This window comes from Mustela nivalis (genome assembly GCF_964662115.1).
Source record: "Mustela nivalis genome assembly, chromosome: 14".
Taxonomy (NCBI): domain Eukaryota; kingdom Metazoa; phylum Chordata; class Mammalia; order Carnivora; family Mustelidae; genus Mustela; species Mustela nivalis.
In genome coordinates this window covers 71,020,947-71,047,429 of record NC_139033.1, presented here as the reverse complement: position 1 = coordinate 71,047,429, position 26,483 = coordinate 71,020,947, and the positions used below count along the sequence as shown (strand labels likewise).

The 26,483-nt window shown below is 37.4% G+C and overlaps 1 protein-coding gene across 29 annotated transcripts in view; it reads left to right on the top strand.

Annotated features, from left to right (window-relative positions):
* The window catches only part of MYOM1 (myomesin 1), a 165,374-nt gene that overhangs the window by 115,713 nt on the left and 23,178 nt on the right, over nucleotides 1-26,483 (top strand). For all 29 annotated transcript variants that reach the window (XM_082698952.1, XM_082698946.1, XM_082698951.1 and 26 more), the window contains 7 exons: nucleotides 1,975-2,101; nucleotides 4,669-4,853; nucleotides 6,819-6,933; nucleotides 20,044-20,200; nucleotides 20,613-20,719; nucleotides 21,228-21,272; nucleotides 26,265-26,401. In XM_082698952.1, coding sequence (XP_082555078.1) covers nucleotides 1,975-2,101; nucleotides 4,669-4,853; nucleotides 6,819-6,933; nucleotides 20,044-20,200; nucleotides 20,613-20,719; nucleotides 21,228-21,272; nucleotides 26,265-26,401 — 873 coding nt within the window. The remainder of the gene's footprint in view (nucleotides 1-1,974; nucleotides 2,102-4,668; nucleotides 4,854-6,818; nucleotides 6,934-20,043; nucleotides 20,201-20,612; nucleotides 20,720-21,227; nucleotides 21,273-26,264; nucleotides 26,402-26,483) is intronic.

The following is a 26,483-nucleotide window of genomic DNA, read 5'->3' as shown; positions in this document are numbered from 1 at the left end:
TATTTCTAACTCAACTTTACTCCCAAAGAGTAAAGACCTTTTAGGGTTCCATCTTAACTGTAGAGGGCTCTCTTTTATTATCCCCTTTTTAAGGTTGGCTCTAGGCTTTGATTTCTGTGTTCTTCTGCTTGATAAACAAAACGAAAGGTCAAATTTTTCTTTATTGGCCACTATCCCCAAGGTAAAATCCCCCCCCCCCCTTTTTTTTTTTTGGCTCTGTATTTCTCTTTATTCTGTCCTGATAATTCTGTAACATTGTGACACTAATTTGATGCTTTTGAAAAGATTTTTAAAAGATATTTTTATCTAGTATTTTGAATTTTTTAGCAAGACAATCTCTATAGCCTAGTTCACCATTGCCAGAAATAGAAGTCCCATGCTACAATATTTCACCTAAGCCTAGAATGACCAACTTTTCCCATTTGCCTAGGACTCTCCTAGTTTCAACAGTACAACTGCCTATATCCTTAAACTAGGACCCAGGAAAACTAGAATGTTTAGTCATACTAATGGAGGCCCAAAACAGACTTGGTACCTGAATAAAGTACTTTGAGATCCAAGTTATCTACATGATGGTCTCTTCTTATTTAAAAAGATCTTCCCTTCTTAAAAGGAATGTGTGTGCATGTATGTATGAATCAAAAATAGAGTTTGTATTATTTTGTTACCATAACATGTAGCCATTATAGTCACCTTATACCCTAAATAACTGGCATGACAAGACCTCTTGCAGATGAACTTATGACTTCATGATTAAATCAGGTGTAGACTAAATCATAGATACATACTTGTTTTGCCTTGTTTTAAGTCATACAGTAGGTAAGCTTTGTTAACTCAGCTGGTTACATCAATGCCTCCATTTATTGAGCATTTTTTAAAAGCATTTTTTAAAAAGATTTTATTTACTTATTTGAGAGAGAGAGAGAGTGTGCACACATGAGCGGGGAGGGGCAGAGGGAGAAGGACAAGCAGACTCCCCTGAGCACAGAGCCTGGAACAGGGCTTGATCCCAGGACCCTCAAATCAAGAGTTGGGCAGTTAAGTGACTGAGCCACGTAGGCACCCCCAATTATTAAGCATTTTTAAGCTCAAAGGATTGTGTATAGTCCATAGATTTTTTTCACACTAATATAGTCTATTTTGCAAATGTTTTCACATTCATTATTTTATCACATATATTTACCATAACTGAATTTCTTCTGAGGGATATAGAAAACATTAAGTCACTCAATAAGGAGCAAAAAATGACAAGATTTTGAATATTTTGATTCCTAGCTTAGAATTTTTGTAATTTTCATCTATATAAGCCTTACTTTTCTATTAATTTATTATATTACAGTGTCCATGAGTCAGGAGTGTAGACTTGGCTTAGATGGATTTTCTGCATGAGGTCTCACAAAGATGTCAGCTGGGCTCATTCTCCTCTGGAGCTGGGTTCCTCCTCCAAGCTGATACACTTATTGGCAGAATTCAATTCTTTCAGCTGTAAGTCTGGGGCCCTCTGCTTCTAGAGGCTGCCCTTCTCCAACTGTGTGTGGCTAGGCCATTCACAACCTGGCATTTGCTTCTTCAAGGCCATCAAGACAGTGCTCTCATTGTGAAAGTCCCAGACCCCATTTTGAGAGTTTTCATCTGATTAAATCAGGCCTACCCAGGATAATCTCCCTTTTGATAAACTCAAAAATCCTCTGATTAGGGACTTTAATTGCATCTGTAATATCCCCTCTCCTTTTCCATATGATGGAACTACAATCACAGGACTGATATTCCAATACCTTTGCCATAAATTCTTGGTTGGAAGCAGGTCACAGGCTTCACCCACACTGAAGGGGAGTAGATTACAAAAGGGTATGACTCATTGGGGGTCACTTCAGGGTGTATCCAACACAGTGGGTAAGTAAAAAAAAATGTTAAACAACTTAAATAAATGAACCTGAATCAACATCCACTATCTGGGATATTGTCATGTTGCAGATTAGCAACTTGAAGGAAAACATGGTGTATCAGTTCCAAGTGGCAGCCATGAACATCGCCGGATTGGGAGAGCCCTCAGCAGTAAGTGCATGCTTCAAATGTGAAGAGTGGACCATTGCTGTTCCAGGTAAACCATGAAAACCATTGGAGTTTCTTCCAAAAGAACCTCCAACTTGGAAGTAAATTTAAGTACCTAATAGATAGTTCTAAGAGAAAAGCATTCTCTTGGCCCCTTATGTTTACCTGAGGTATTTTTATAATCCTACTAAATAAAAATACCAATATAAATAATAAATATAAATACCAACATAAAATGACTATAATTTCTTGTGCTTGTATTCCCAGTAAATCATAGTTATACCTCTGCTTGGAATAAGACTAACCCGAAGCACAAAATTCAAGTTCCACATGATCATTTAAAAGGAATTCTGAGTTTTGTCTGTGCTTCTTAAAGACCATCAAAGGGCATCTAATTCGTATCCACAACAAAATGTCTCAAAAACTTCTTCCTGTACTCCCTAATTCTTATGTATTCTCATGCCATTTATCAACCTCCCCCAAATATCTCTCTCTAAGCTCAGCCAATGTGGCTCCTCTTCCTTGTCTCTCTCCTCCCTTGCTGCAAGCTCTTTGTTATATTATGAAGGTGTACTTCACATCCCTGCCCAGGACTTAAGTACTGGACTTGCTCCACCTATTTCCCTCACTTACTTCTCCAGTCCTTCTGCTCTCTCTGCACTTTTGTCTCAACTCTGCATCACAATAAAGTTCCTCAACCTGGCTGGAAATATTCTCCTTTGGAGGTTGCCACAGTGAATGGCTGACTGAACAGGGAAGAAAACGGGGAGAATGGTAGAAACACTTACCTGTGCTTTTAAAAACATATACAGCAACAACACTGAAGAAATTAAAAAATTGAATGCAAAGAAATTTACTAAGCCTCTTAAGTTTCAAACAACAACATTAAAGTCTTTGGTGGGTGATTTTATTTTGCTTCCAGTGGTACCAATTTCACAGACCCAATGAGTGCCGCAGGATGACTTGATTCTCTCACTTGGATTTAATATTCAACATACACAAGGCCATACTGGAGTATACTGGGTAGATCCAGCCCTGTTTCTGATGCCACCCCCTTCCTCTACTTGAAACCCTAGTGCCCTTGAAGAACCATCATTTTTGCCTTTGCTTAGAGAGCTTCTGTTCACATCACTTCTCCGTCAAGTGTGAATAAAAAGATTACAAGAGAAACCCAAGAGCAGTTCAAGCACTCACTCAGCTTCAGTAAATATATGAGGCAAATATGCTGCCTTTCCATGTACCTTCTTTAAGCCAGTTGGTATTTCTTAAGCTCTTTCTCTCACCTACACAAAAGTGGATCTGTTTTTAAATTCTTGCAATTCCTGAATCAAGTTAAAATATGAGTAACTAGAAACTAGGAAATTCTGAGCAGACCTGTGGAAGATGTTTCAACTGAAAGAGATTTAGTTAGCAAAAGAGATTGCAGGATGAGTGCTACCTGTTTGGATGTCTCACAGAATTCTGAGGATGGCACAAGAAAATGATTTAAAAGTCCTTTGTAAAACAGAATATGACATGTTATTATAAGGCATTGATGTTATTATTTAAATATATTACCGTGTTATTTAAACCTCTTACCTTGTTGGAAAGCAGGGATGGCACACTAAGCCAAGGGACAGGGCCCCATAAATATTGAGCTATCAATTTGCAAAATGCCAAAGGATAGCATGATAGAGGCTGTGTTTGTAGCTGGCTTTTAGGACACTGTGAGTTAGTTCAGGGGATTTTGATTGGTTGGTTAGAAATCAGTTTTGTTTTTTTTTTTTTAAAGGTCAGGAAAAAAGAAAATAAATATATCACCTACATAGCAGCTGGTGGTCATGGAAGGATGTGGGGGGTCACTTATAGTTTAGATTCCCAAGAGTGCAAAGAGCACATGGGCAGGGCGGACATTTGACTTTCTTCCTGAACAGATTGGTCAAGTTACTTGGCTTCTCTGAGTTTTCTGTTGTCTTAAGGATGAATGAGATAAATAAATATAAAATACCTAGCAATGTTTGGGTCTCATAAAATACCTAGCAATGTTTAGCTGAGACCCATAGGCTTGATTGTATTTGTTTTGGTGAAAGTTCTTTGTAAACTGTAATTATAGTTTGTTTTTACTCGTAGATGGAATATATGCTTTATGGGAAGGATTTCCCTCCAGAAGAGATCTAGTTTATAACATATTCCTTTTTCCTGTAGAAGAAATATTACTATCTATATTCATATGCCATCATATAGAGTTGCTTTCTTCATCCTAATTTGAAAGTTAGGGGAAGCTTCAGATTTCTATACAAAAATAATCTGAAACTGAATTGACAACCAAATTAAACTGTTTTTGATAAAACAGTTTAAACAGTTTTAAACCCCTTGAAAGCAAGTTTTCATCCAGCTTCTGAATTAACTCTAACTGCCTTGCCCATAAAAGGACTTAGTAGATTGATGTAGAGCCATTGAGGAAACTTGATACAAAATGACCACAAAATACCTATTTCTACACAAATAGTAGATTTCACAAAAGAACACTGGATTCAGCTTTAAGACTTCAGATATGGCTCTAGATTTACACATATTTGCATTTTGACATGTATGTCATAATTCTTATACTTTGGTCTCCGTTTCTCTCTTTTTCAGGACCCCCACACAATGTCAAATATAGTGAAGTCAGGAAAACCTCCCTGGTTCTGCAGTGGAAGCCTCCTATCCACTCGGGAAGGACTCCCGTCACGGGTTACTTTGTGGACTTGAAGGAGGCCCATGCCAAAGATGACCAGTGGCGAGGACTCAATAAGGCAGCTATTAAGAACACATACCTGAGGGTAAGACAGTGCTCATATTTTGAGAAACATTTTTTTTTTTTAAAGAAGAAATGCTACCCTAATACTATTAACTCTAAAGTTAGCAAGATAAAACACATTTCTGTTGTGGTCTGTTTCCTATATTGGGCTCCTGGTAAGATTCCATTTGACAGTGGTTGGGATTGGGCAAAGTTTCTGATGCTTAAAGCAATTTGGTTATATTTAACCTGAATCCCTTAATATAGCTTTGGAAAACATCTACGAGCTCCCTCCTCTCTCTTCTTTTCCTCCTTTCCTCCAACTGCCCACCTTACATTTTGGTTACTCACAGTTTTAGAGAGGTGACTTTCTCATTTCTTCCTCTGATTGACTGATTGATTGATTTTAGAGGATGGTTTTTGATTTGAGGGTGCTGTTTTCATAGCATTCATGCCAGCAAGGCTTTACCTGCTGATTCCTTTGAGTCATGCACTGTCTTACTTCATGGGCTCTCCCATGCTTGTGCTCATATGAGCTCTCAGAGGCTAGTGGAATGGGTTCACTCAACTCTTGAAGTAATCCTCACCCTTATCCACATCTTTGGCTTCCAGATTGCTCTAAAGTGTTCTAAGTGAACAAATTCCTAACTTATCTGCCAGTGACTGTTCTGCTAAAGCCAGTGAATCTCACTTGTAACAAATAGATATCTCAAAAGAATGTTTTCTCCTATGTCAGGAGTGACACTTGGAGACCCTGAATCCACACTAGGGCTTCAGAAGCTGTGGGGAATATGATTCTGACTCATTACTTAGAACGAAGTGTGGCTTCACCACAGTCATACAGAAAACAGCACACTGCATTTAGTTTGCAGCCCTACCTGTTGCCAGAATAAGCCACTGCCTAGAGGGTGGGCCTTGCAAGATTCTCAGAGTATGCATGCTCTACAAGTTCTCTCCCATTGACCTGCCACTGTGGACTAAAGTCCATACTGTCTGTCAGCTTCTCTCCAGGATTGAGGTATTTACTGTCCCCATAAAAAATATAAATATATCCTCCAAGAGAGATGACCTTGAAACACACCATTAACTCATCTTAGCATATGCCAGTGAGCTCCCTAACCTCTTCCAAAACCTTGAGGAGGTGGGAAAGGTTGCATTTCATGTGGGAAAGAAAAAGGAGAAGGAAGGTCAGGAACTTAGCATGCTATTTGGTTATTCAAATGAGTCAGGAGGCCTGTAGATTTAAAGAAACCCCCAAAGAACATTTAAAAAAATCAGATATATCTGATGGTGATGGTGTATATTTATGGCCAGAATAATTTCCAAATCTTCAACTTGATGCAGCAAAGGATTACAAAAGCTGAGATTGGGCTTGACTCAGGGTAAACAAAACAAGGATAAGAAGCTAAGCAGAGGGGACCAACAGCCTAGAAAATACGGGTGGGAAGAAAAAAATGATAGAGTTTAAACATATCAAAGAATGGTTAAGTTCACTCATTTGAAGAAAGAAAAAGAAGAAAGGTGAATATAGAAGAGAGGGAAAGAGATTGACACTGAGATTGAATGTGCCCCACAAACCAGGAGGTTAATTTTCTGTAAGGAAATTATCTCAGAGTTTGTCCACAGTTTTTAAAGTGAAAATAAACTTACTGACTTTTCTGATTATAAAACAGACACATGCCTATGATGAAAAATTCAAACAATATAGGCATAAAGAAGTAGAGATGTCCTATAATCTTCATACCCATTGTGATATAGATTCGCTCTCCTGGATGTTTTATATTCAGATACATTTCAAGCCTGAGGTGGAGAAAAACATGTACATGTTGAAAAGTTTAACCTGAAAAAAAAAAAAAAAAGTTAATCTGGTAACCTTAAGTGAGGACAGGAGATAGAGTTCCACGAATGGGAGAAATTGAGCTCTATAACAAAATCGTCTGTGCACAGGAAGAGCACCTCTATTCAAATGACATGGAACACCCATCACTTCTGTTCCTGCTTCTTCTAGGTACAAGGCCTCAAGGAGGGTGTCAGCTACGTGCTCCGTGTCCGAGCCATCAACCAGGCGGGTGTTGGCAAGCCATCGGACCTTGCTGGGCCTGTTGTGGCAGAAACCCGTCCAGGTGGGCTTTGACACTTTCATTAAGATTAATCTCATCTGTGTAAGACACCAGAGCAATTCAATCTTACTTTCTATGTTTTTCTTAATTTTCAAAATTATCAGTGTATGCTATCTGAATAGCTGATAAGTTTGGCCTGCGGATGTGAATTGTTTATCGCATCACAGGCAGCTCTTAGGACAGGAATCAGCCAGGTTTGAAGTGATCCAGGGCTATTCTGGACTGTACCTAAAAATGGGGAAGTTCTTGGTCAAAGTATGTTTCCTGGACTATTTCAAGTGTACATTTCTAGGACATTATTCTGTCACCATACTGTGGCCGTTAAGTCCTACAAGAATATTTTCCCAGTTGTAGGAGCTGAACAGTCCAGTGAACAAGCATGATTCTTAAACAAAAGCAGAATTTATTTAATTGTATCTTTTAAGTCCAGTCAGGGGTCATCAAGTGTTTTCTGTGAAGGACCAGACAGTAAATATTTTCAGCTCTGTCACGATACTCAACTCTGCCATAACCAAAGAAGCCATAGATAATACATAAACTCATGAACATGGCTGTATTCTAGTAAAACTTTATTGTGCCAGTTATATGCATTATATATTTCATGTATTGTGACATTTAAATTTTAAGTAATTTTCACATGCCTTGAAATATTAATTTTCTTTTGAATTTTTTTCAACTGTTTAATAAAAACCATTCTTAGCTTGCAGGTCATACAAAGAGGCAAGGGGCCAAATTTAGCCTGCAGGCCATAGTTTGCTGACTCCTGGGTAAAACTAACAGCAGTTTTAACTGGATGATCTATAGAAAGGAAGAAACTTTCACTTCCCAGTTTCAAGAGATGCCATGACTGGGCTAGGGAATACAGTCTTCCCCTTTATTATGTGAACAAACTTTACACTGTTCACTGTGCAAATAGTTTCAGATTATTACATAATAATTACTTATCTTCCCATTTAATCTCTATTGCTTTTCAAAGTTATTACATATTTCAGTTCATAGAAGTTACAGTATAGAAAGCACTGTAATAGTCAGCATAGGGAATATAGGCAACCACTTTGTATACTTTGTAAAGAGACAGATGGTAACTTGGCCTATCAAGGTGATCAGTTCATAAATATTGAATCACTACATTGTACATGTGAAATTAATATAATATTGGGCCAATTATAAATCAATAAAAAATAACTTCAAAAGAAACATTTGAAATGAGAGAGGATTAAAAAAGTATTAACCAGCTATTTTAAGTTTGCCTTCATTCTAGTCCAAGCATGTTCACTTCAATCCACATCGATTTTCAGATTGAAACAAAGAGTAGATATATAATGTGATATTTATTTTTATGATAAGGCAAGAAAGTAAACATAGAAACTTCTGCTCTCCCTGCATATTACTTGAAAAGTGTATCAAAAGTATCCTTTTAGGAAGTATCTACCCTTCTCATCCTATTACTTCATAACCTACTTTCAACTACTCTTAAAACTGCCCTCTAAGACCTGGGTGTGAAAAATGACTTATACACAACTGTAAAAGTTGTCTGGATAAAGTGCCACACCTCATTATAAGTACCTTTTGTAAAATTCCATGAGAAAACAGGACAACGCTAGACACATACACACCAGATAAAAGGCAATAGGTGAAGACACCAGAATATATATTTGTATAGGAAGCAGACTCTGGGGTTGCCACTACTAAAGAAATAGAAACAAATGCAGGTGCAAAAAGATACAACTGCAAACTCTTGTAAGAACATTTAGGTCACCAAAGAGGTAAACTCTTAACCTAATCATGGATCAGTTAAAAGCACCTTTGATGCAATGGATTCCAAATCTGATTAACTGAAGGAAGGTGAAATTGAGTTCTTATTTTCTCATCAATAGTCTCAGAATGGCAGGTGTTCAGGCATGACATTAATAAAACTACCCCTACAGAAGTTTTACCCTCAGAAAATGATCTTCTGATGAGCTCGTGGGTAAAGAGTTTTGTTTTACTGATTTGGAAGTCATTTTTTGTGGCCATTCCATTCCCAGAATATAACTACAAAGAACAGCTGCAGACACTGACCCACAAAACAGCAGGAGATGAAGCCACCCTTTGGCTCACAGACTAGGAAAGAACCCTGGGATGCACAAAGTCAAAGTCCTTCACCGTAAAGGAACACCAAAACCCAGGAGACACGTGGATATGTTCATATGCAACAGGCACATTCATTCTTAGGACATACATTTCTTAAGCAGCTACGGTATGTGAGCACAATATGTGTGGGCAACAAGAGCAGAGGAATAGGATATCATCACTGTACACCGGGCTTACAATCTACATGGAAAACTCAGAACTTACAACATGGTGTGTGATGAGAGTTATAATAGATGTTCATAAAATATTTCTCATATCTGAATAGACAGTAAACTGGGGTTTCATAAGTCCTTGTAAAAACTTACCTGTAGTGTAAAGTTGACTGTATTTAATGATTTTCTTAAATACCAATATTTTACTTTTGCTTAGATATGTATTATATGTTAGAATGGATAGGGCAGAGGTGGGGAGGCATGTTATCAATTTCAAGATTTGGGATGTGAAATTTGGATTGCTATTGCAGAAGAATGACTTCTTTTGGAATGTATTAACATTTCAGAAATAAAGCTCATCATGTAACAGCAAGCCTCAGATAAATCTAGCACGGTATCACAAGTGTAATCTGAATTTGAGTTGCAAGTTAACTTAATCCACCAGAGTTAGAGGATCACTGGTCTCCCTTTGAAGTCAATAAATATGCCAGCAGACGTAGCTCAGGCCCTACCAGAATGTCCAGTTGTTCTGCCGATGAGGATCCAGAAAAATAGACTCAGTGTATCAGGCTTTACCAAGAAATGTAATTAAGCTAGAAAAAAGCCTGTAAGAAGAATAAACTGAAAAATATTTAGTGTATATTTGTTTAGTATATAAAAGGTATTCCTAATCTTGATATTTGATAGTTTTCAAATGGTATCTATATTGATTGCATCAAGCCTGGGGCAGAGGGGGAGGCCGAGGCAAGGCGAGCCAGATCAGATGGAAGATAAAAGAAAGACCTGCCAAGGTGTGGCAGGTGATCTGGAGGACAAAAAAAAGACTGGTGGTACAGGCTGTAGGTATTCTTACCAGAGACTCAGCAGCCAGCCAGAGAATTCAGGTGGTGGAGAGGAGGGCCCAAACACAAGGCAGAGTCCCAACCTAACTTCAGTTACCAGAAGTTAGGACTTGGTCACTAGGAGCAAGGCAGGTTAGAAGAATGCAACACTGGAAGGAATGATTGAGTTGACAACCTCCTAACCAATTCCAGTTTCTGAAAACTGGTTTGTCATAGCACCTGGCAGGACTGAGAATGTAAACGAGCTCTCAGTCGCCTAGAAGTGGAGTCTTCAAGGATTCAGAGGAGGAAGCCAGGCTGGCTGTTCTGCTCAACTGGCTTCGTTTAGAACATTTCCCTTGTATTTGTTTATTAACTGTTCTCTTTCAGCCATTAAAACAGTAGTCCTCAACCTTTGCTGTACATGAGAATCATGCCAGGAACTTTTTTTGAAAAATACTGACTCCATTCAGACTCCACTGCAGACCAATTATATCAGAATCTCCAGGACTGAGCCTGGGCATAGGTTCATTTTTGTTTATTTAGCCACTTGGATAATTCTAGCATGAAAGCAGGGTTATGAACTTTGATTTAACTGTGGGCTACTTCAAAACAGGAACTGTGTGTCTTTTCTTCCTGTTTGCAAGGGCCTGGTACCTGGTGTGTTGTAGTCATTTATTAAATGAAAAAGATAATGAATGACTACATGTTTTGGCTAGTGAGTATGACTCTGTTTTATAGCCACAGTGTGTAAACTTAACCCTAGATATTCTATAATGGAGGCCACGATGTGAGTACCAAAGTGGTAGGTCAGCCAGCAGTTTTGGTCTTAAACATAGGGGAGCTAAGTATCACGTAGACTGATTGCATTAATTCAATTCTCTCTGCTTCTATTCTGTCCCACTCTTCTATTCTGTTTTTAAACGTGACTCATGTTTTTAAACATGAGCACACACACACACACCCCATGGAAAAGGACAAATAACTAAAGCTTGTAAAAAGGACTATTAATGCTGATGTAAAAGACTAAATTAAATGAGAAAAATTGCCTATCAGATTATGAAATATATAGGAATATGAACAGTTTACTGTGGTTTCATTTTGGCTTTCAATTTTTTTTTTTTAAATCATCTTTTGGAGAGGAGGGACAGTTAATTTCCAAATCATTCATTTTAGCCCTGGGATGTACCTTAGCTCATTCACTTACTAGGTGTGGTGGCAAGCCTGAAGGGACCATTAAAAAGCTATTCCACCACAATCTGGTATCCCCCTGTCCATATTAAGGATTTGTGTAGGGTAAGGTTGAGGCAGCAAACTCAAGACAATTCTTCTTAAATCCTTTTTACACCAAAATAATCTCTTTAATTTTCTATAGCTAAATCTCCTGTGTTCTTTCTTGAATTCTTCATGTTCTTGAGCAGATTCAAAGGTTGAGAAAATGTAGGTCCTGACAGATTTTGGTCCACTTTTCCAGCCCAACTCTTTTGGAGGGTGGGACAGCCTTTCACCCAGATGAGAATATCCATAGGGAAGCCTTGACTGTGACAGCGGAATATCAAGTTGACTGCCTGCCAGTTAAGTATCTGAGCCATTTTGATCACACATTAATCAGCTTTAGAGAGTACAGCTCTTCAGATATTTATGAGTTTCACCCATGAAGTGACAGTAGCTCAATGCTTGGTAAAAACTCAATTAGGCCACAGGACATTCTAAAAAGATTTGAGGATGTTTTAACTTTACCTTTCTTAACTCTGACACTGCACCAGGTCTATCTACACAGGCTTTGTTCGAGGATTAATCTGGGGCCTATTAGAAATGCTGGCATTATGTTAACTAACTAATTAGAATTCATTTATTTATTTATTCAAAGGTTTTTAAAATTTATTTGAGGGGAAGAGAGTGAGATGGGAGAAGCAGACTCAGAAGGAGAAGCTTCTCAGAAGGAGAAGCTGACTCCCCGTGGAGCTGGGAGACTGATGAGGGACCCCATCCCAGGACTCTGGGATCATGACCTGAGCCAAAGGCAGTGGCCCAACCATCAGAGCCACCCAGGCACCAACTAGTTAGAATTAAAAAAAAAAAAAAAAAAAAAGGACAAAAAGAAATGCTGGCATTGTATTTGCTCTTCTCTTTTCTAGAGCATTTATAAAAAGAATCATCCATTTGAATATCATATATCTTTCTAAAAATTGCTATAGAATTTTTTGCCCATTATATTTTAAGAACTCTTTTATTTAAGGAATTCTACTATTGAACTTCCTCTTAGATTTTAATGTGGAAAAGTTAGCCCTGCCAGTTGAACATAGTTACTTCCTTAAGCCAACATGTCCTTTTCAGATACAAGAAACTCTGAGCTCTTTTTATGTTGTTTTTATCTGCTTTTTAAGTTGTTGTGTTTTTTTTTAAGATTTTATTTATTTATTTGACAGAGAGAGATCACAAGTAGGCAGAGAGGCAGGCAGAGAGAGAGAGGAGGAAGCAGGCTCCCTGCTGAGCAGAGAGCCCGATGCGAGACTCGATCCCAGGACCCTGAGATCATGACCTGAGCCGAAGGCAGCGGCTTAACCCACTGAGCCACCCAGGCGCCCCTTAAGTTGTTTTTAAAGTTGTTTTATTGGCTTTTAAATTTTCCAAAGAGCATCATTTTGTTTTAAATTCTTCACACTTATTCTTTTTTGTCCCATACAATTTTTAAAAAATATTTTCCCAAAACGCTATTTTCTCTGTAAAGCCAGACCACAGGAGACTACCTTTTTTCCAAAGGCAATCTCAATTCAATCTCCCATTATAGTATGATTGTAAAATATTTAGCTTACTGAGTTACTCTTTGTAAATACCTTCATTCAAAGAACTATGCTAACAAATTAATTAAAACTAAATAGTTTATAATTAATAGTAGTTTCACTTCATATTTTCACAAAAGATCTCTTTGTAAACTGCTTTACAAAAATTAATTTTCCAGAACAATTCAATGAGATAGCTCTATATTCTTCTCTCAATAACTGAGACAATTGAGACAGCAACTAAGCAGGGTTTTTCTGTTCTCCAAGTTGCATGGAGACCAAACTTGGCCATTCAGGAACCTGAACAGTACCACAGCTCAGCCATGCATTGCAGGTGGGCCAGACACCAACCCTGCCCATGTCAAGCTGCAGACACAGACCTGCCACTGCCCATAGGTACATCAGTCCACACAGGGGGTACCACTTGATAATCCAGCTCGGCAGTCAGAGGAGATTGCACTTCTTTGCTCCACATGACATTTTCTACACAAGTCTACTCCTTTAAGACTGGGAGAGGTAGCTGATTTACCTAATACATGGAAACAAACACAGAGAGTCAGGAAAAAAATGAAAGGACAGAAGAATATGTGTCAAATAAAAGAACAAGACAAAACATCAGAAAAAGACATTAATGAAGTAGAAATAAGCATCCTACCTGATACAGAGTTTAAGGTAATAATCATAAAGATGTTCACTGAACCCAGGTGAAAAATGGATCAATTGTGAGATCCTCAACAAAGAGATCAGAAATATAAGAAAGTTCCAAATAGAAGTTACAAAGCTGAGGGGGGTTGGGAGAAGGGGGTGGGATTATGGACACTGGGGAGTGTATGTGCTTTGGTGAGTGCTGTGAAGTGTGTAAACCTGGTGATTCACAGACCTGTACTCCTGGGGATAAAAATATATGTTTATAAAAAATAAAAAATTTAAAAAAAAGAAGTTACAAAGCTGAAAAATACAATAACTGAACTGAAAAATATGCTAGAGGGATTCAACAACAGACTGGATAAAGCCAAATATCAGATCAGTGAGCTGGAATAAAACAATAGAACAGATGCAGACAGGGACATCTGAGTGGCTCAGTTAGTAGAGCATCCAATTCTTGGTTTCAGCTCAGGTCATGATCCCATGGATCATTGTATTGAGCCCTGGATGGGCTCTGCACTCAGAGGGGAGTCTGCTTGAAGAGTCTCTCCCCCTGCTCCTCCCCTACTCATGTGCTATCTCTCACCCTTTCTCTCTCCCTCATAAATAACTCTTTAAAAAAAAAAAAAAAAGAACTTACCCGACAGAGTAATAAAAAAAAAGAGAGAATTTAAAAATATGAACATAACTTAAGAGATCTCTGAAAGAACAGCAAGAGGAATAACATTTGCAATCCTGGGGTGCCAGAAAGAGAAGAAAGAGAGAAAGGGCCATAAAACTTATTTGAAGAAGTATGGCTGAAAACTTTCCTAATCTGAGGAGGGAAACAGACATACAGGTTCAGGAAGCCCAGAGAGTTACAAATAAAATGAACCCAAAGAGAATGACACTAAGACACATTATAATTAGAAGGGTAAAAGTTAAAGGGAAAATCTTAAAAGCTGCAAGAGCAAACAGCTTACTACATACAAAAGAAACCCCATAAGGCTATCAACAGATTTTTCAGCAGAATCATTACAAGCCAGAAAAGAGTGGCATAACATACTCAAAGTGCTAAAAGGAAAAAACTCCCAACCAAGAATTTTCTACCTGGCAATGTTATTTCAGAATTGAAGGAGAGATTAAGAGTTTTCCAGACAAACAAAAGCTAAAGGAGTTCATTACCACTAAACTGGCCTTACAAGAAATGTTAAAGAGGGTTCTCTAAACCAAAAAGAAAAGGCACTAATTAATAATAAGAAAATATAAGAAAGTAAAAATCTCACTGGAAAAGGCAAATGTATAAAGATAGTGAATCAATCCCTTATAAAGCAAGTATGAAGGTTAAAAGACAGAAAAAAGCAAAATAAATTTAAAACCACAACAATTAGTTAAGGGGTGCATAAATAAAAAGATGTAAAATGTGACATCAAAAATAAAAATATGTGGGTGAGAGAAAAATGTACAATTTTGGAATGTATTCAAATTTAAGTTACTGTGAAGTCAAAACATACTGTTACATACATAGGTTATATGTGAACTTTGCAGTAACTTAGAGCAAATAACTTTGCAAAAACTTAGAGCAAATATATAAAGAAAATGAGAAGGGAACCTAAACATAACACTGAAGAAAGCCACCAAACTTCAAGGGAAGAAAGAGAACTATAAAAACAACCAGAAAGTAATTAACAAAATAGCAGTGAGTACATACCTGTCAATAATTACTTTAAATATAAATAGACTAAACTCCCCAATCAAAAGATATAGAGTGACCATTAGAATGGCTAAAAAAAAAAAAAAAAGACCCATTTATATTCTGTGTACAAGAGACTCACTTCAGATCTAAAGACATATGCAGACTGAAAGTGAAGGGATGAAAAAAGAGATTCCATGCAAATGGAAGTGAAAAGAAAGCTGGAGTAGCAATATTCATACCAGACAAAACAGACTTAAAACAAGGACTGTAATAACAGACAAGGGCATATAATCATAAAAAAGTCAATCCAGCAAGAAGACATAACACTTATAAATATATATGCAGGGGCACCTTAGTTGGTTAAGTGGCTGCCTTCGGCTCAGGTCATGATACCAGGGTCAGGGATTGAGCCCCACATCTGGCTCCCTGCTCAGTGGAGAGCCTGCTTCTCTTTCTCCCTCTGCCGGCCACTCTGCTTACTTGTTCTCTCTCTCTCTCTCTGTCAAATAAATAAATAAAATCTTAAAAATATATATATACATGTGCACCCAATAAAGGGGCACCAAGATATATAAAGCAAATATTGACAGACTTGAAGGGAGAAACTGACAGCAATACAATAATAGTAGGGGACATTAATACCCCTACTTACATCAATGGATAGATTATCCAAGCAGAAAATTAATAAGGAAATATCAGCCTTAAATGATACATTAGACTGGAGGGACTTAATAGATATATATAGAAAATTACACCCGAAAGTGACAGAATAAATATTCTTCTCAACTGCACATGGAACACTCTCCAGTATAGATCACGTAAATCATAAAATAAGTCTCCATAAATTCAAGAGCACTGAAATCACATCAAGTATTTTCTGTGAATACAGTGTTGTGCAACTGAAAATCAATTGTAAGAAGACTAGAAAAACCACAAAAATGTTTGAGATTAAACAAATCTACTGAACAACCATTGGGTCATCAAGATAATCAAAGAAAATCAATTAAAAATATCTAGAGACAAGTGAAAATAGAAATTACATACCAAAATATTTGGAATGATGCAGTAAAAGTGTTTCTAAGAAGGAATACATAGCAATACAGGCCTACTTCAAGAAACAAGAAAAATCTCAAATAAACAATTTAACTTTACTCCCAAAGGATCTAGAAAAAGAACAATGATGCCTAAAGTCAATAGAAAAAAAGGGAATAGTAAAGATTAGAATAATAATAAGTGAAATAGAGACTAGGAAAAAAAGGGGAAAGATCAGTAAAACTGAGAACTGGTTCTTTGAAAAGGTAAACAAAATTGACAAACTAGCTATACTCACCAAGGGGGGAAAAAGAAAGAAGACTCAAATAAACAAAATTAGAAATCAGAGGCAATATTACAATTGACACCACAGAAATATGAATAATCATGAGACAATGAGCAATTATACACCAACATAGAGGACTGCTTAGAAGAACTAGACAAATTTCTCAGAACATACAATCTTCCAAGACTGATTCATGAAACAATAGAAAATCTGAATATACCGATTACTAGTAAGGAAATTGAATCAGTAATCAAAAAATTCTCAACAAAAAAAAGTTCAGGACCAGAGCAGCTTCACTGGTGATTTCTATCAAACATTCAAAGATTCAATACCTGTCTTTCTCAAGTTCTTCTAAAAAAAAATTGAAAAGAAGAAAACACTTCCAAACTCATTTTATCATTATGCCAATATCAAAACCAGATGACACCACAAAAAAGAAAATTACAGGCCTGTATCATTGATGAACATTGATGCAAAAATCCTAAATAAAACATTAACAAGTCAAATTCAACAATACATTCAAAGGGATCATCCACCATGATTAAGTGGGATTTAGTCCAGGGATTCAAGGAGAGTTCAATACCTGCTAATCAATCCTTGCGATACATCACTTTGACAAAATGAAGGATAACAAGTACATGTTCATCTCAATAGATGCAGAAAAAGCATTTGACAATATGGATGGGTCTGAAGATATTATGGGAAGTGAAGTCAGTCAGATGCAGAAAGACAAATACCATGTGATTTCACTCATGTGGAATCTAAAAGCCTAAAACAATGAACAAACAAAACAAAAGCAAACTCATAGATACGAAAACAGATTGGTGGTTATCACAGGGGAATGAGGGTGGGGGGTGGGCAAAATGAGTAGAGGGATTCAATTGTATGGTGATGAATGGTAGCTAGACTTTTAGTGGTGTATGCAGATGTTGAATTATAGTGTTATATACTGAAACTTATATAATCTTATAGACCAGTTTTTCCTCAATTAAAAAAAAGAGAAAAACCTCTACGAATTATTGTTCTAAATTCCCAGTTGTTCCATTTACCTGAGAATTTACTGCTAAAGCATCAATACTTTAAAATTAATTCTAAAACTCTCTGATGGAAATTCTTATAAAATAGATTAGACATGTTAGTATGTACTTTTCAACCTTGGATGCAGCATACTGAACCTTATCTACCTTTTTCTGTGTGACTCAGGGCCATAAGGATCAATCTTATTTATTGTACAGTGTTGGGATACAGTGATGTCATTATGGGGCGAGGAGCCATTCACTCCTCTATTAAACAATGTCTTTGTGCCTGCATTTAGGTTTTCTTCCTCCTCTCCTACTCTCATTTTTCTTATTCTCATTGTGCCTACTGATGGTAGCTTTTTACTTCCCTCTGTTTTGGAGGTTTAATCTACTGATGGAACCCAACCAAATAACTTCCTAGAATAATCTCAAGTGAAATATAAATAGATTCCAAGGGATAATCTATGAAATTCTCCTGAGTGTCCAGGAATACAAGTGTGTGGACTTTGTCACATCAGTGCTCCCTCTCAGAGGCTTGTTTTCCTTACTTCTTGGTTTGGAGCAGGGTTCCAGATGGGTGAAATGTTACAGTGCAAAGGCTCTCTGTGGAATGGAGAGAAAGGCTAAGCTAACTATGATATTCATATTCTTTCAGTTTTGTGACTCCTTCGCAAAAAAAGTCAGATCTTTCATCTTAATAAAAAAAAAATCACAATTCTTAACCTAAGCAATATTTTTTCTGTTGTAAACTTAAATCATACCTCCAATATAATAAACAGCAAGCATATGGATGATTCACTTCCTTTTGAAAGGGATTACAGAGAAGACAATGAATGATTAATATGAACAATCTGTCATGCCTCCAAAATAGATATTATGCAAAGAGCAAGGAAGGTTTAGTCAACCTCCATCACATCTTTCCTCTACATAACAACACATATACACAGAAATTTTCTTATTTCTATTCTCTTTGTGACTCAACCATGCTCTGTATCATAACACTGTCTGAACCTCAGCCCTCTTACATGTTAGTCTTAACTTTTAATGAGAACACTTTTTCACTTTTTGTTATACAGTAGTGGATGATGAGGATTCATCATATGTTATCAGGAGTATCACTAGAACATGGTCTGCAACTTCCAGTAGGATAGACTCACCCTTAAAAGTAATGAAATGGTGGACATTTCATTCAAATATAATTTAATGTTTATTGGATCATTATTTCAGTTTATCACCAAATATGAAAAGAACACTTTCATTTAAAAAAATAATTTTAAAAATCTCTAGAACTAGTCTTCTTTAAGCATTTCATGTGTTTAAAAAAAAAATCACTTTTTAGAGGCTTATAATAGAAGCACACACCCTGTCATCAATAAAGACAAAATGAAACCAGCTTCCTGGCTTACAAATCAAGATCTTTATGTTGCCACACATTGTTTGGGCACTATTTTCTATTGGCCTTCCCCTGGGAGGAGTTTTGCAGGTTTTTTTTTCCCTTGACAAGTTTTATTGCACAATAGGCCAGGATGCTGGCTTCTTACAACACAATTTAGAGAGAAGACCTTCAATCTTTTGGCAGTGTCTATTGGAAGATCTTTTTTAATGCCCTTTTGAAGACAAAGCTGTACCTTTTTGAGATTAAATATATTTTTCCTAACATATGGAAACAAACTGAGTTTAGACTGGTAATCAAATGAGTGTCAACTTGAGAAGTACATTTTACCTTTCAAACTGGAGTTAAGCATAGATGGGAATATTTTATATGCTGTATGAACTCTAAATTGCTAAATTAGATGCCAGTGCAATTTGCTATAACTCTCAAAAATACAAGAACTCAAAGCACTACCTGAATTTTTTTCTTTTAAATCTAAAAACCAGTCTTCTTTAAACATCTGGATCTCTTGAAATTCATTTCCATTTCAATTTCCGTACAGTTTGATAACAGTCATGTTTAGATCGCTGTCATTCTCATCCAGAGAGGCACCTTTTGATTGATTTATGGTTGCTTGATCAACAGAGAAAGATCTTGGCCTTGAGTTTCCATGTAGTTCTCCATTTTTAAATGATTAATAAACATTAAGCCTATGAACACAGGCAATTTTTACTACCTCTACTTTCTCCCCTTCAATTTCCCCTTGGTTTCTTTACTTCTTAACTGTCCTTTTCTGATGAGTAGGTGGATATGGATGTTATCGAAGCAAAAGTCATTGATTTGGTCCTGATAAGGATTATTCAGCTTTCTTTTTGCCTCAGGCTGGCTTGTCCTTATTATGACCAACCCACTCCTTCCACTGTACCTTCAATTTTTGTTCAGCCCTAAGCAAAGAATACTGTCCATGGTGTTGGCTTTACCAGAAAAACATGGCACATTCATTTAATTCCCTGCTGCAGTATAAAAGTTGAATTGTAAAGTAGGATTGTGCATTCATAGTGAGCAGCTGGAGATTTTCCCATGCACAGGCTCAAGGCCCTGGTTTGAGGCTGCAGTAATGAATCCCAAAGTAAGGAATTCTTACTTCATTAATTTCTATCAGGAAATAATCAGTGCCTTGTTTTGGATCTTCTAGGAACCAAAGAGGTTGTTGTAAACGTGGATGATGATGGAGTAATTTCACTGAACTTTGAATGTGATCAGATGGCTCCAAATTCTCAGTTCAACTGGTCCAAAGATTATGTATCCACAAAGGACTCTCCCCGATTAGAGATTGAAAGCAAAGGCAACAAGTATGTACTGCTTCAGTCATAATAATGGGGTTTTATTTTCATGATAGGAGACTGAAGTAAGCTCTTTGCTTTCTATTTCAAATACTTAGTATAACGGAATGAAATCACAAATATTTTATATCTGGTCATGTAAAAAATAATAACAAATGTCAGCCTTAAAAAATAACAGTTCTTATAAAGTACTTTTCATGTTATTTCAGTTAAAAAGCTTTCTCATATGTTATCTCATTTGTGATGCTAGAAAAGCTTTGATTGACATAAAGTCAGCTCTAATGGTGATTCTCATTATTTTATGAAATTCTGTAATCTTAAAGCAATTCTGAGGATGTTTATGGAAAGAGAGCAAGGAAGAATTTGCTAGATCATAAATCCCACACAGCCTCCCTTCTTACAAGAGTATTCTGTTCCACAGGACGAAAATGACCTTCAAGGACCTGGGGACAGAAGACCTAGGCATTTATTCCTGTGATGTAACGGACACTGATGGAATAGGGTCAAGCTACTTGATCGATGAGGAAGGTAATTTTAAAATCATTCCATTTATTAGGACACCTGAGTGGTTCAGTTGGTTAAGCGTCTGCCTTTGGCTCAGGTTATGATCCCAGGGTCCTGGAATTAAGTGCCTCATAGGGCCTCAGTGGGGAGCCTGCTTCTCCCACTCCCTCTGGCCTCTACTCCCCCTGTGTGCTCTCTCTCTCTGATAAATAAATTAAAATCTTTAATTAAAAAAATATCAGGGCACCTGGGTGGCTCAGTGGGTTAAGCCTCTGCCTTCGGCTCAGGTCCTGGGATAGAGTCCCACATTGGGCTCTCTGCTCAGCAGGGAGCCTGCTTCCCCCTTTCTCTCTGCCTGCTGCTCTGCCTACTTGTGATCTCTCTCTGTCAAATAAACAAATAAAATCTTTTAAAAAAATCAATCCATTCACAAGTCTAACGCTGCTTTGATTCATCATTGAGTGATCCTCTAGAATCAAGTGGCTTTTGTTTTGGTAGTTCAAGTTTAATTTTTCTTTTTTTCTCCCTACAGAGCTGAAACGTTTACTAGCTCTCAGCCAAGAACACAAGTTCCCAAGTAAGTGTCCACAGTACATCCACAGGGTTTAGGTGGTGACTTCTGGAATAGGTCAGATGACAACACTGACAGGACTAAGAGAAGAGGCTTTTAAGAATACCTAATGGAATATACACTTTAGCTACAAATGCACTTTCCAGAAGGGCTGCTTTTATCTTGGCCATTGTTCTAAAGAGATACAGATACTAACATAGAAAACACATCCCATACTGTTACACAGTGAAGTAGTAGGTTACACAGGTGTCATAGCTGAGTAATTCTTTACTTTTTGCCTATGTACTTTGGAATCCTATATATTATATGATCCTGTATACATTAACTCACATGTTTTTTAGGCAAACCAATCTCTTCCTAAGCAATTTAATGTTAGCACTTAACAGAAGAATCACACTTCTAAATAAAGATAATCTAACGACATTATCTACCATTTTAAACTCCTGGAAAATGAGGTAAAGAAGTCCTAGTCAGAAAAAGAATCTCTCTGAACTATCTCTTCTGAACAAACTCTTCAATAAAGTACTTTCCACATAAAAGATTAAATTTCACAGTCCACACCTAAAAGAAGAGAAAGAAGTCTGAAATGATACTCGGAAAGTTCCACTGACCTGATAAGTTCTCTTGTCATTGATATCTGTTGGTCAAACTGGTGGGTTATCCAGGTTATATACCCTGAAGTTTGAGAAAACAAATGAAGAATGATAATACACACTCACTCTTTTAAGTCATGAATTTTGTTTCATTTTGTTTTGTTTTGTTTTGTTTTACTCTTTAGACCCTAAAATACAGCTCCATCACCAATACAGACTTTTCAGGAACTCAGTAAACTATATCGTGACCCACACTACAGGCAAAACCTTGTATGTTTGTATATGTCCATTTTCCTAGGAGAAAGGTCTGTAGCTTTCCCAAAATTCCCAGTGAAGGCTGTGATTAAAAAAGAAACACTCACTGCTCTGGAACTAATTGCCTGACTTCTTTTCCATGCCCAAGGATTGCTTGTTCTATCCTGAGGCTGAGTGTTAGTGATTATTGTCCTCAGCTGTTATGTTCTCAAAACCAACTTTGTTCAACAAAGCAGCACAGTGGGGTGTCTGTGAAGTGTGGGTATAGAATACAAACTTTCTGAACTCAGGGAGAGAACCATTTCTCGTCTGTACACTAAATCACCACAAAACTGGAAAAGTAATATTGTGAATGGTATTTTCAAAGTTATTATTATTTTTTAATTGCTTGGAAGGTAGAAGTTTGGCCTGTCCTTTCTATATTCTGTACTTCTGACCCATTCAACGAACCTGAGCAACTCAACTTTAATTTCCCATGTCTTAGTTTCCTTTCTAGAACTGGCTGTTGTAATCGTTTATAGCATCTACCGAATAGAGATGCTGTGAGAGACCCTTGAACTTTTCAGGAAAAATATAAATATTGAAACAGCAGTTATCCTAGAAAAACCCACTTGTAGAAGCTCTGTCTACAAGCTGTGCAGTATGCTCTCCCTTCATGTCCCCAGGGCTGTGAAGTAGGGAGTGGTAAAGAGGGTCACTATATTGAACACAGCCAGACCCCATTCGTGATCACACTGTCTCCTCCCAAACATTGGTGGAAATGGAAAGAAACAGCAGCATTCACTAATCTAGTTAGTCGGACAGTAAACATTGGCAAAGTGTCTAGGCAACAGCTGGTCCAAACAATGTTTACATTTAGGTTAAAGGATGGTGATGAGACAACATGGGGTATTACTGTTGAATTGGAAGTGCCCAAGCCTCCGTGGTGTTCAGTGATCATATGGACTTGAAGACAGTAATTGTCTGATATCACTGTCACGTATGCTGAGATATTTATTTTGCATAAGCATGTTTACTCTAATTACTGGTTCTAGGAGAGAGAGTAGCAGAAAACTCGTGTGGCATTTAGGTAGGCAGAGAGAGAACTCAACATGTGTTAGAAACTCTGACATGCAAGTATCAGATCTCCTAACCCAAGGGAGATTTGCTTGGCCCATTGGAGCAGCATTTTCAAGAATACAGCTCCCACACTTTTCTTCCTCCCACTTCTATTAGATCAGCCTGACTACATGAATATTTTCAGAGATCTGAGGAAGGGTCAAAACAGCAGATCTAATTTCTCAATTTATACCCACTTCCTCTAGGTAAATGTTGACATATCATTAAGTCTTTTCATGAGATTTTATAAGGTTTTAAATGGGTCTTGTTTCTTATAGAATGTAATAAAGAGTATGCTGTTCCTTTATCCCTTGGTGCAGTAATTCTATTTTAAGCTGTTTTCAAAAATATTTTGAAAACCACTGAGCATATGCCTTAAACCTACAAAAAATAGATATTTTGCTGGAACAAATTAACTGCCAGAGAAAGGACTGTAAGGAAATTTAGGACCGAGATGAAGGAAAAAATAAAAATGTATAAAGCTAAAAACAGAAAATAGCCTAGTTGATTTTGCCACTATTGATATTAAGCTGCAGTGTAGAGAGACAGCTTACTTGAAGATTCCAAGGTATTGTGAGGGAGGTGATGGAAGGTATAATTCAGTATTGTCAACATCCTGCATAATATCTCTTGATTATTATCCCTCTGGTACACATATACTCTATGTGTACAGATATATGCAAACACATATATATAAATTGCATCTATTTAGTATGTCCTCTTAGGTGTCAATATATTTTATAATTGATAGTTCTAGGGTGTTGTTGAAGCCACTGGAGGAGGAGAGAGGTACCAAAATATTAATAGCCAAATTTATAGAGCACTTATTATATGCCAGAGTACTTGTAGGGTGCTGAAATGGAGTATACCATTTAAACTCAACAGTGACCTTAAAAGTCTCAGTTCTAAGGTGATTTCGTTTTAGAGGTATAGACTCTGAGGTCTGGAGAATTTAAGTAACTAGACCAGATGTACACCATGGATACCTGTGGTTAAGCCCAAGTGGTCTTTATAGCACCTGAGCAGGACATGACTATTAATGTGTGTACACCTGCTGTTTGCCACCACGCCCTCTCTGGTGATTCCTGGTGGCCAGTGTTTCCTCAAGTGATGTTCCTATTACTCAGAGAGGGCAGTGAACACTAAGGGAGCTTGAAACTTCCAGGAGGACATGCCCTTTCTTCTCCATCACCACTCTAGGCCCCTTAAGTAACTGCATCACTCATGTATTAGATTTCCCAGAATGAGGTCTTCAGACTTTCTCAGGAAATTCTACTCTCCATTTTCCTTAAGAATCACTTGTAGCAAGCAGGAGTGTCCTGTAAGGAGAAAGTTTAGCCTCTGCTCTCACAACCCTCGAGTCTGCCATGATACTCACTACCCAACCACTACTGTTCTTTAGAGTGGACAGCCAGAGAACCAAGAGGAGCACAGAATAGAGGGAATAACCCTGGTCTCAACTCTGCTACCCATATATGTTACTAACATATCTGTTATGTTCCTTTATGTCCCGGGGCTCAGTTTTATCATCAGTAAAATGAGGAGAGCAAAGAACTCACCCTTCTTGAGCACTGGTCATTCATTATTCACAGTGTCTTAGTGTTGTCTGGTACCATATTCAGTCTTCTTGGTGGTCTTATGGGGCAGACAATACCCATGTTAGCAGTGAGGAGCATGAGCTTTCAAGAGGAGAGACCTGTCCAAGGTCACAGTGTGACATCAGAGCCCATCTTCTGTGTATCACGGACACCCCTCAGTAGATGATATCTGAGCCTCTGTTTAGTTCCTCACTGGAACAAGTCTATAACTGAGTTTCATAATGACTATGGAACAGTGCAAATGAAAGGGATCCCTTAAAGTTTGGAAAGGATAGTTTTAGGATAAGTACAAAGAAATTCTGACGTACATTTGATACAAGTTTGGGAAACTTACAATTCAAAATGTAGCATCTATTGAAATGTTGAGATTAGATTAAGCACCATTTAGAGAAAGCAAAGGCTGGTGATTTCTCCTAAAAGAAAGGAAGGACTACTAAACTTTGAGAGACCACCTTGGTTTTCAACAAAGTTTGCCTTGGAGCTACCTCTGATACAAAACCATTGGCTGGAGGAGCCTTTATAGAGAACATTTTCAAGTTTCAAGAAATTTAGAAAACTGTTTTTCAGAGATATCAGACAACTTCCAAAATTACACCCAGACTCAAATGTCTTAAGCAATACAGGTGTATGTCAGGGATACCATATGGTTCCTTCACGTTCTTTGTGAGGCAAGCCATGCTGTATTTTAATATATCTTGTTAATAGTGACTCACTTATTTGCCTCTGAAAAATGTTGCCTTGTCTAGGAGTGTGATTGAACTGGCAATCCAATGGGGTGGATAGAATTTAAATGATAAGCTAGTTCATCTTGTGTATATCATCAAAATTAGTTCTGTTTTGAAATTCATTTTTAAAAACATTTGAAAGAACCTCTAAAGTGAGTTAAATTGTTGAAAAAAATAAAATTTAACTCCTTTCCCAGTATTTTGAAGTAATTAAGATTATAGAATGTTGGAGCTGGAAAATCTCTTGATAATTTAGGATACTCGGTACAATCTCATTCATTTATAAATGAGTCAACTGAGGCCCAGATAAGAGAAGGGACCTGCCTAATATCACACAGTTGCTGATGTTGGACTAGGCTTCAGCTCTCCTGGGGCCAGCCCAAGACTATTTCATCACACTTTGTTATTGTTCCTAAAGCCACAGCGGAGAGTCACACAAATTAGCTTAAGGAACCCTGGAGTTAAGTTTACCTTCCTTATTATTTTTACAGTTGAGATAGCTATGACTCACAGAAGATGAATGATTTGCCCAAAGTGGCAGCAGGACTAGAACCCACATCTTCCATCCCTGAACATCTTTCTTTCCGTACGATGTTCTTACTGTCTCCAGGTTTTGTAAGAAGCAAGGTGCTCTACTATCATTTCCATTGAGTGTTTTTTCACTGAAAAATTGGTATTAATACAATTGGTTACCAGTTAAATTACTATTTTTGTTTTTATTTTGCATAGCTGTCCCAATTAAGTCAGAGTTGGCAGTTGAAATCTTGGAGAAAGGCCAAGTCCGGTTTTGGATGCAGGCTGAGAAGCTGTCTGGCAACACCAAAGTCACCTACATATTTAATGACAAGGAGATTTTTGAAGGGCCGGTATGTTTCGTACTTTTTAGATTCTAAACATATCACTGTACAATGTGCTAAGGGAGCCCTATTAAAATGCAGGTAAGTTTTA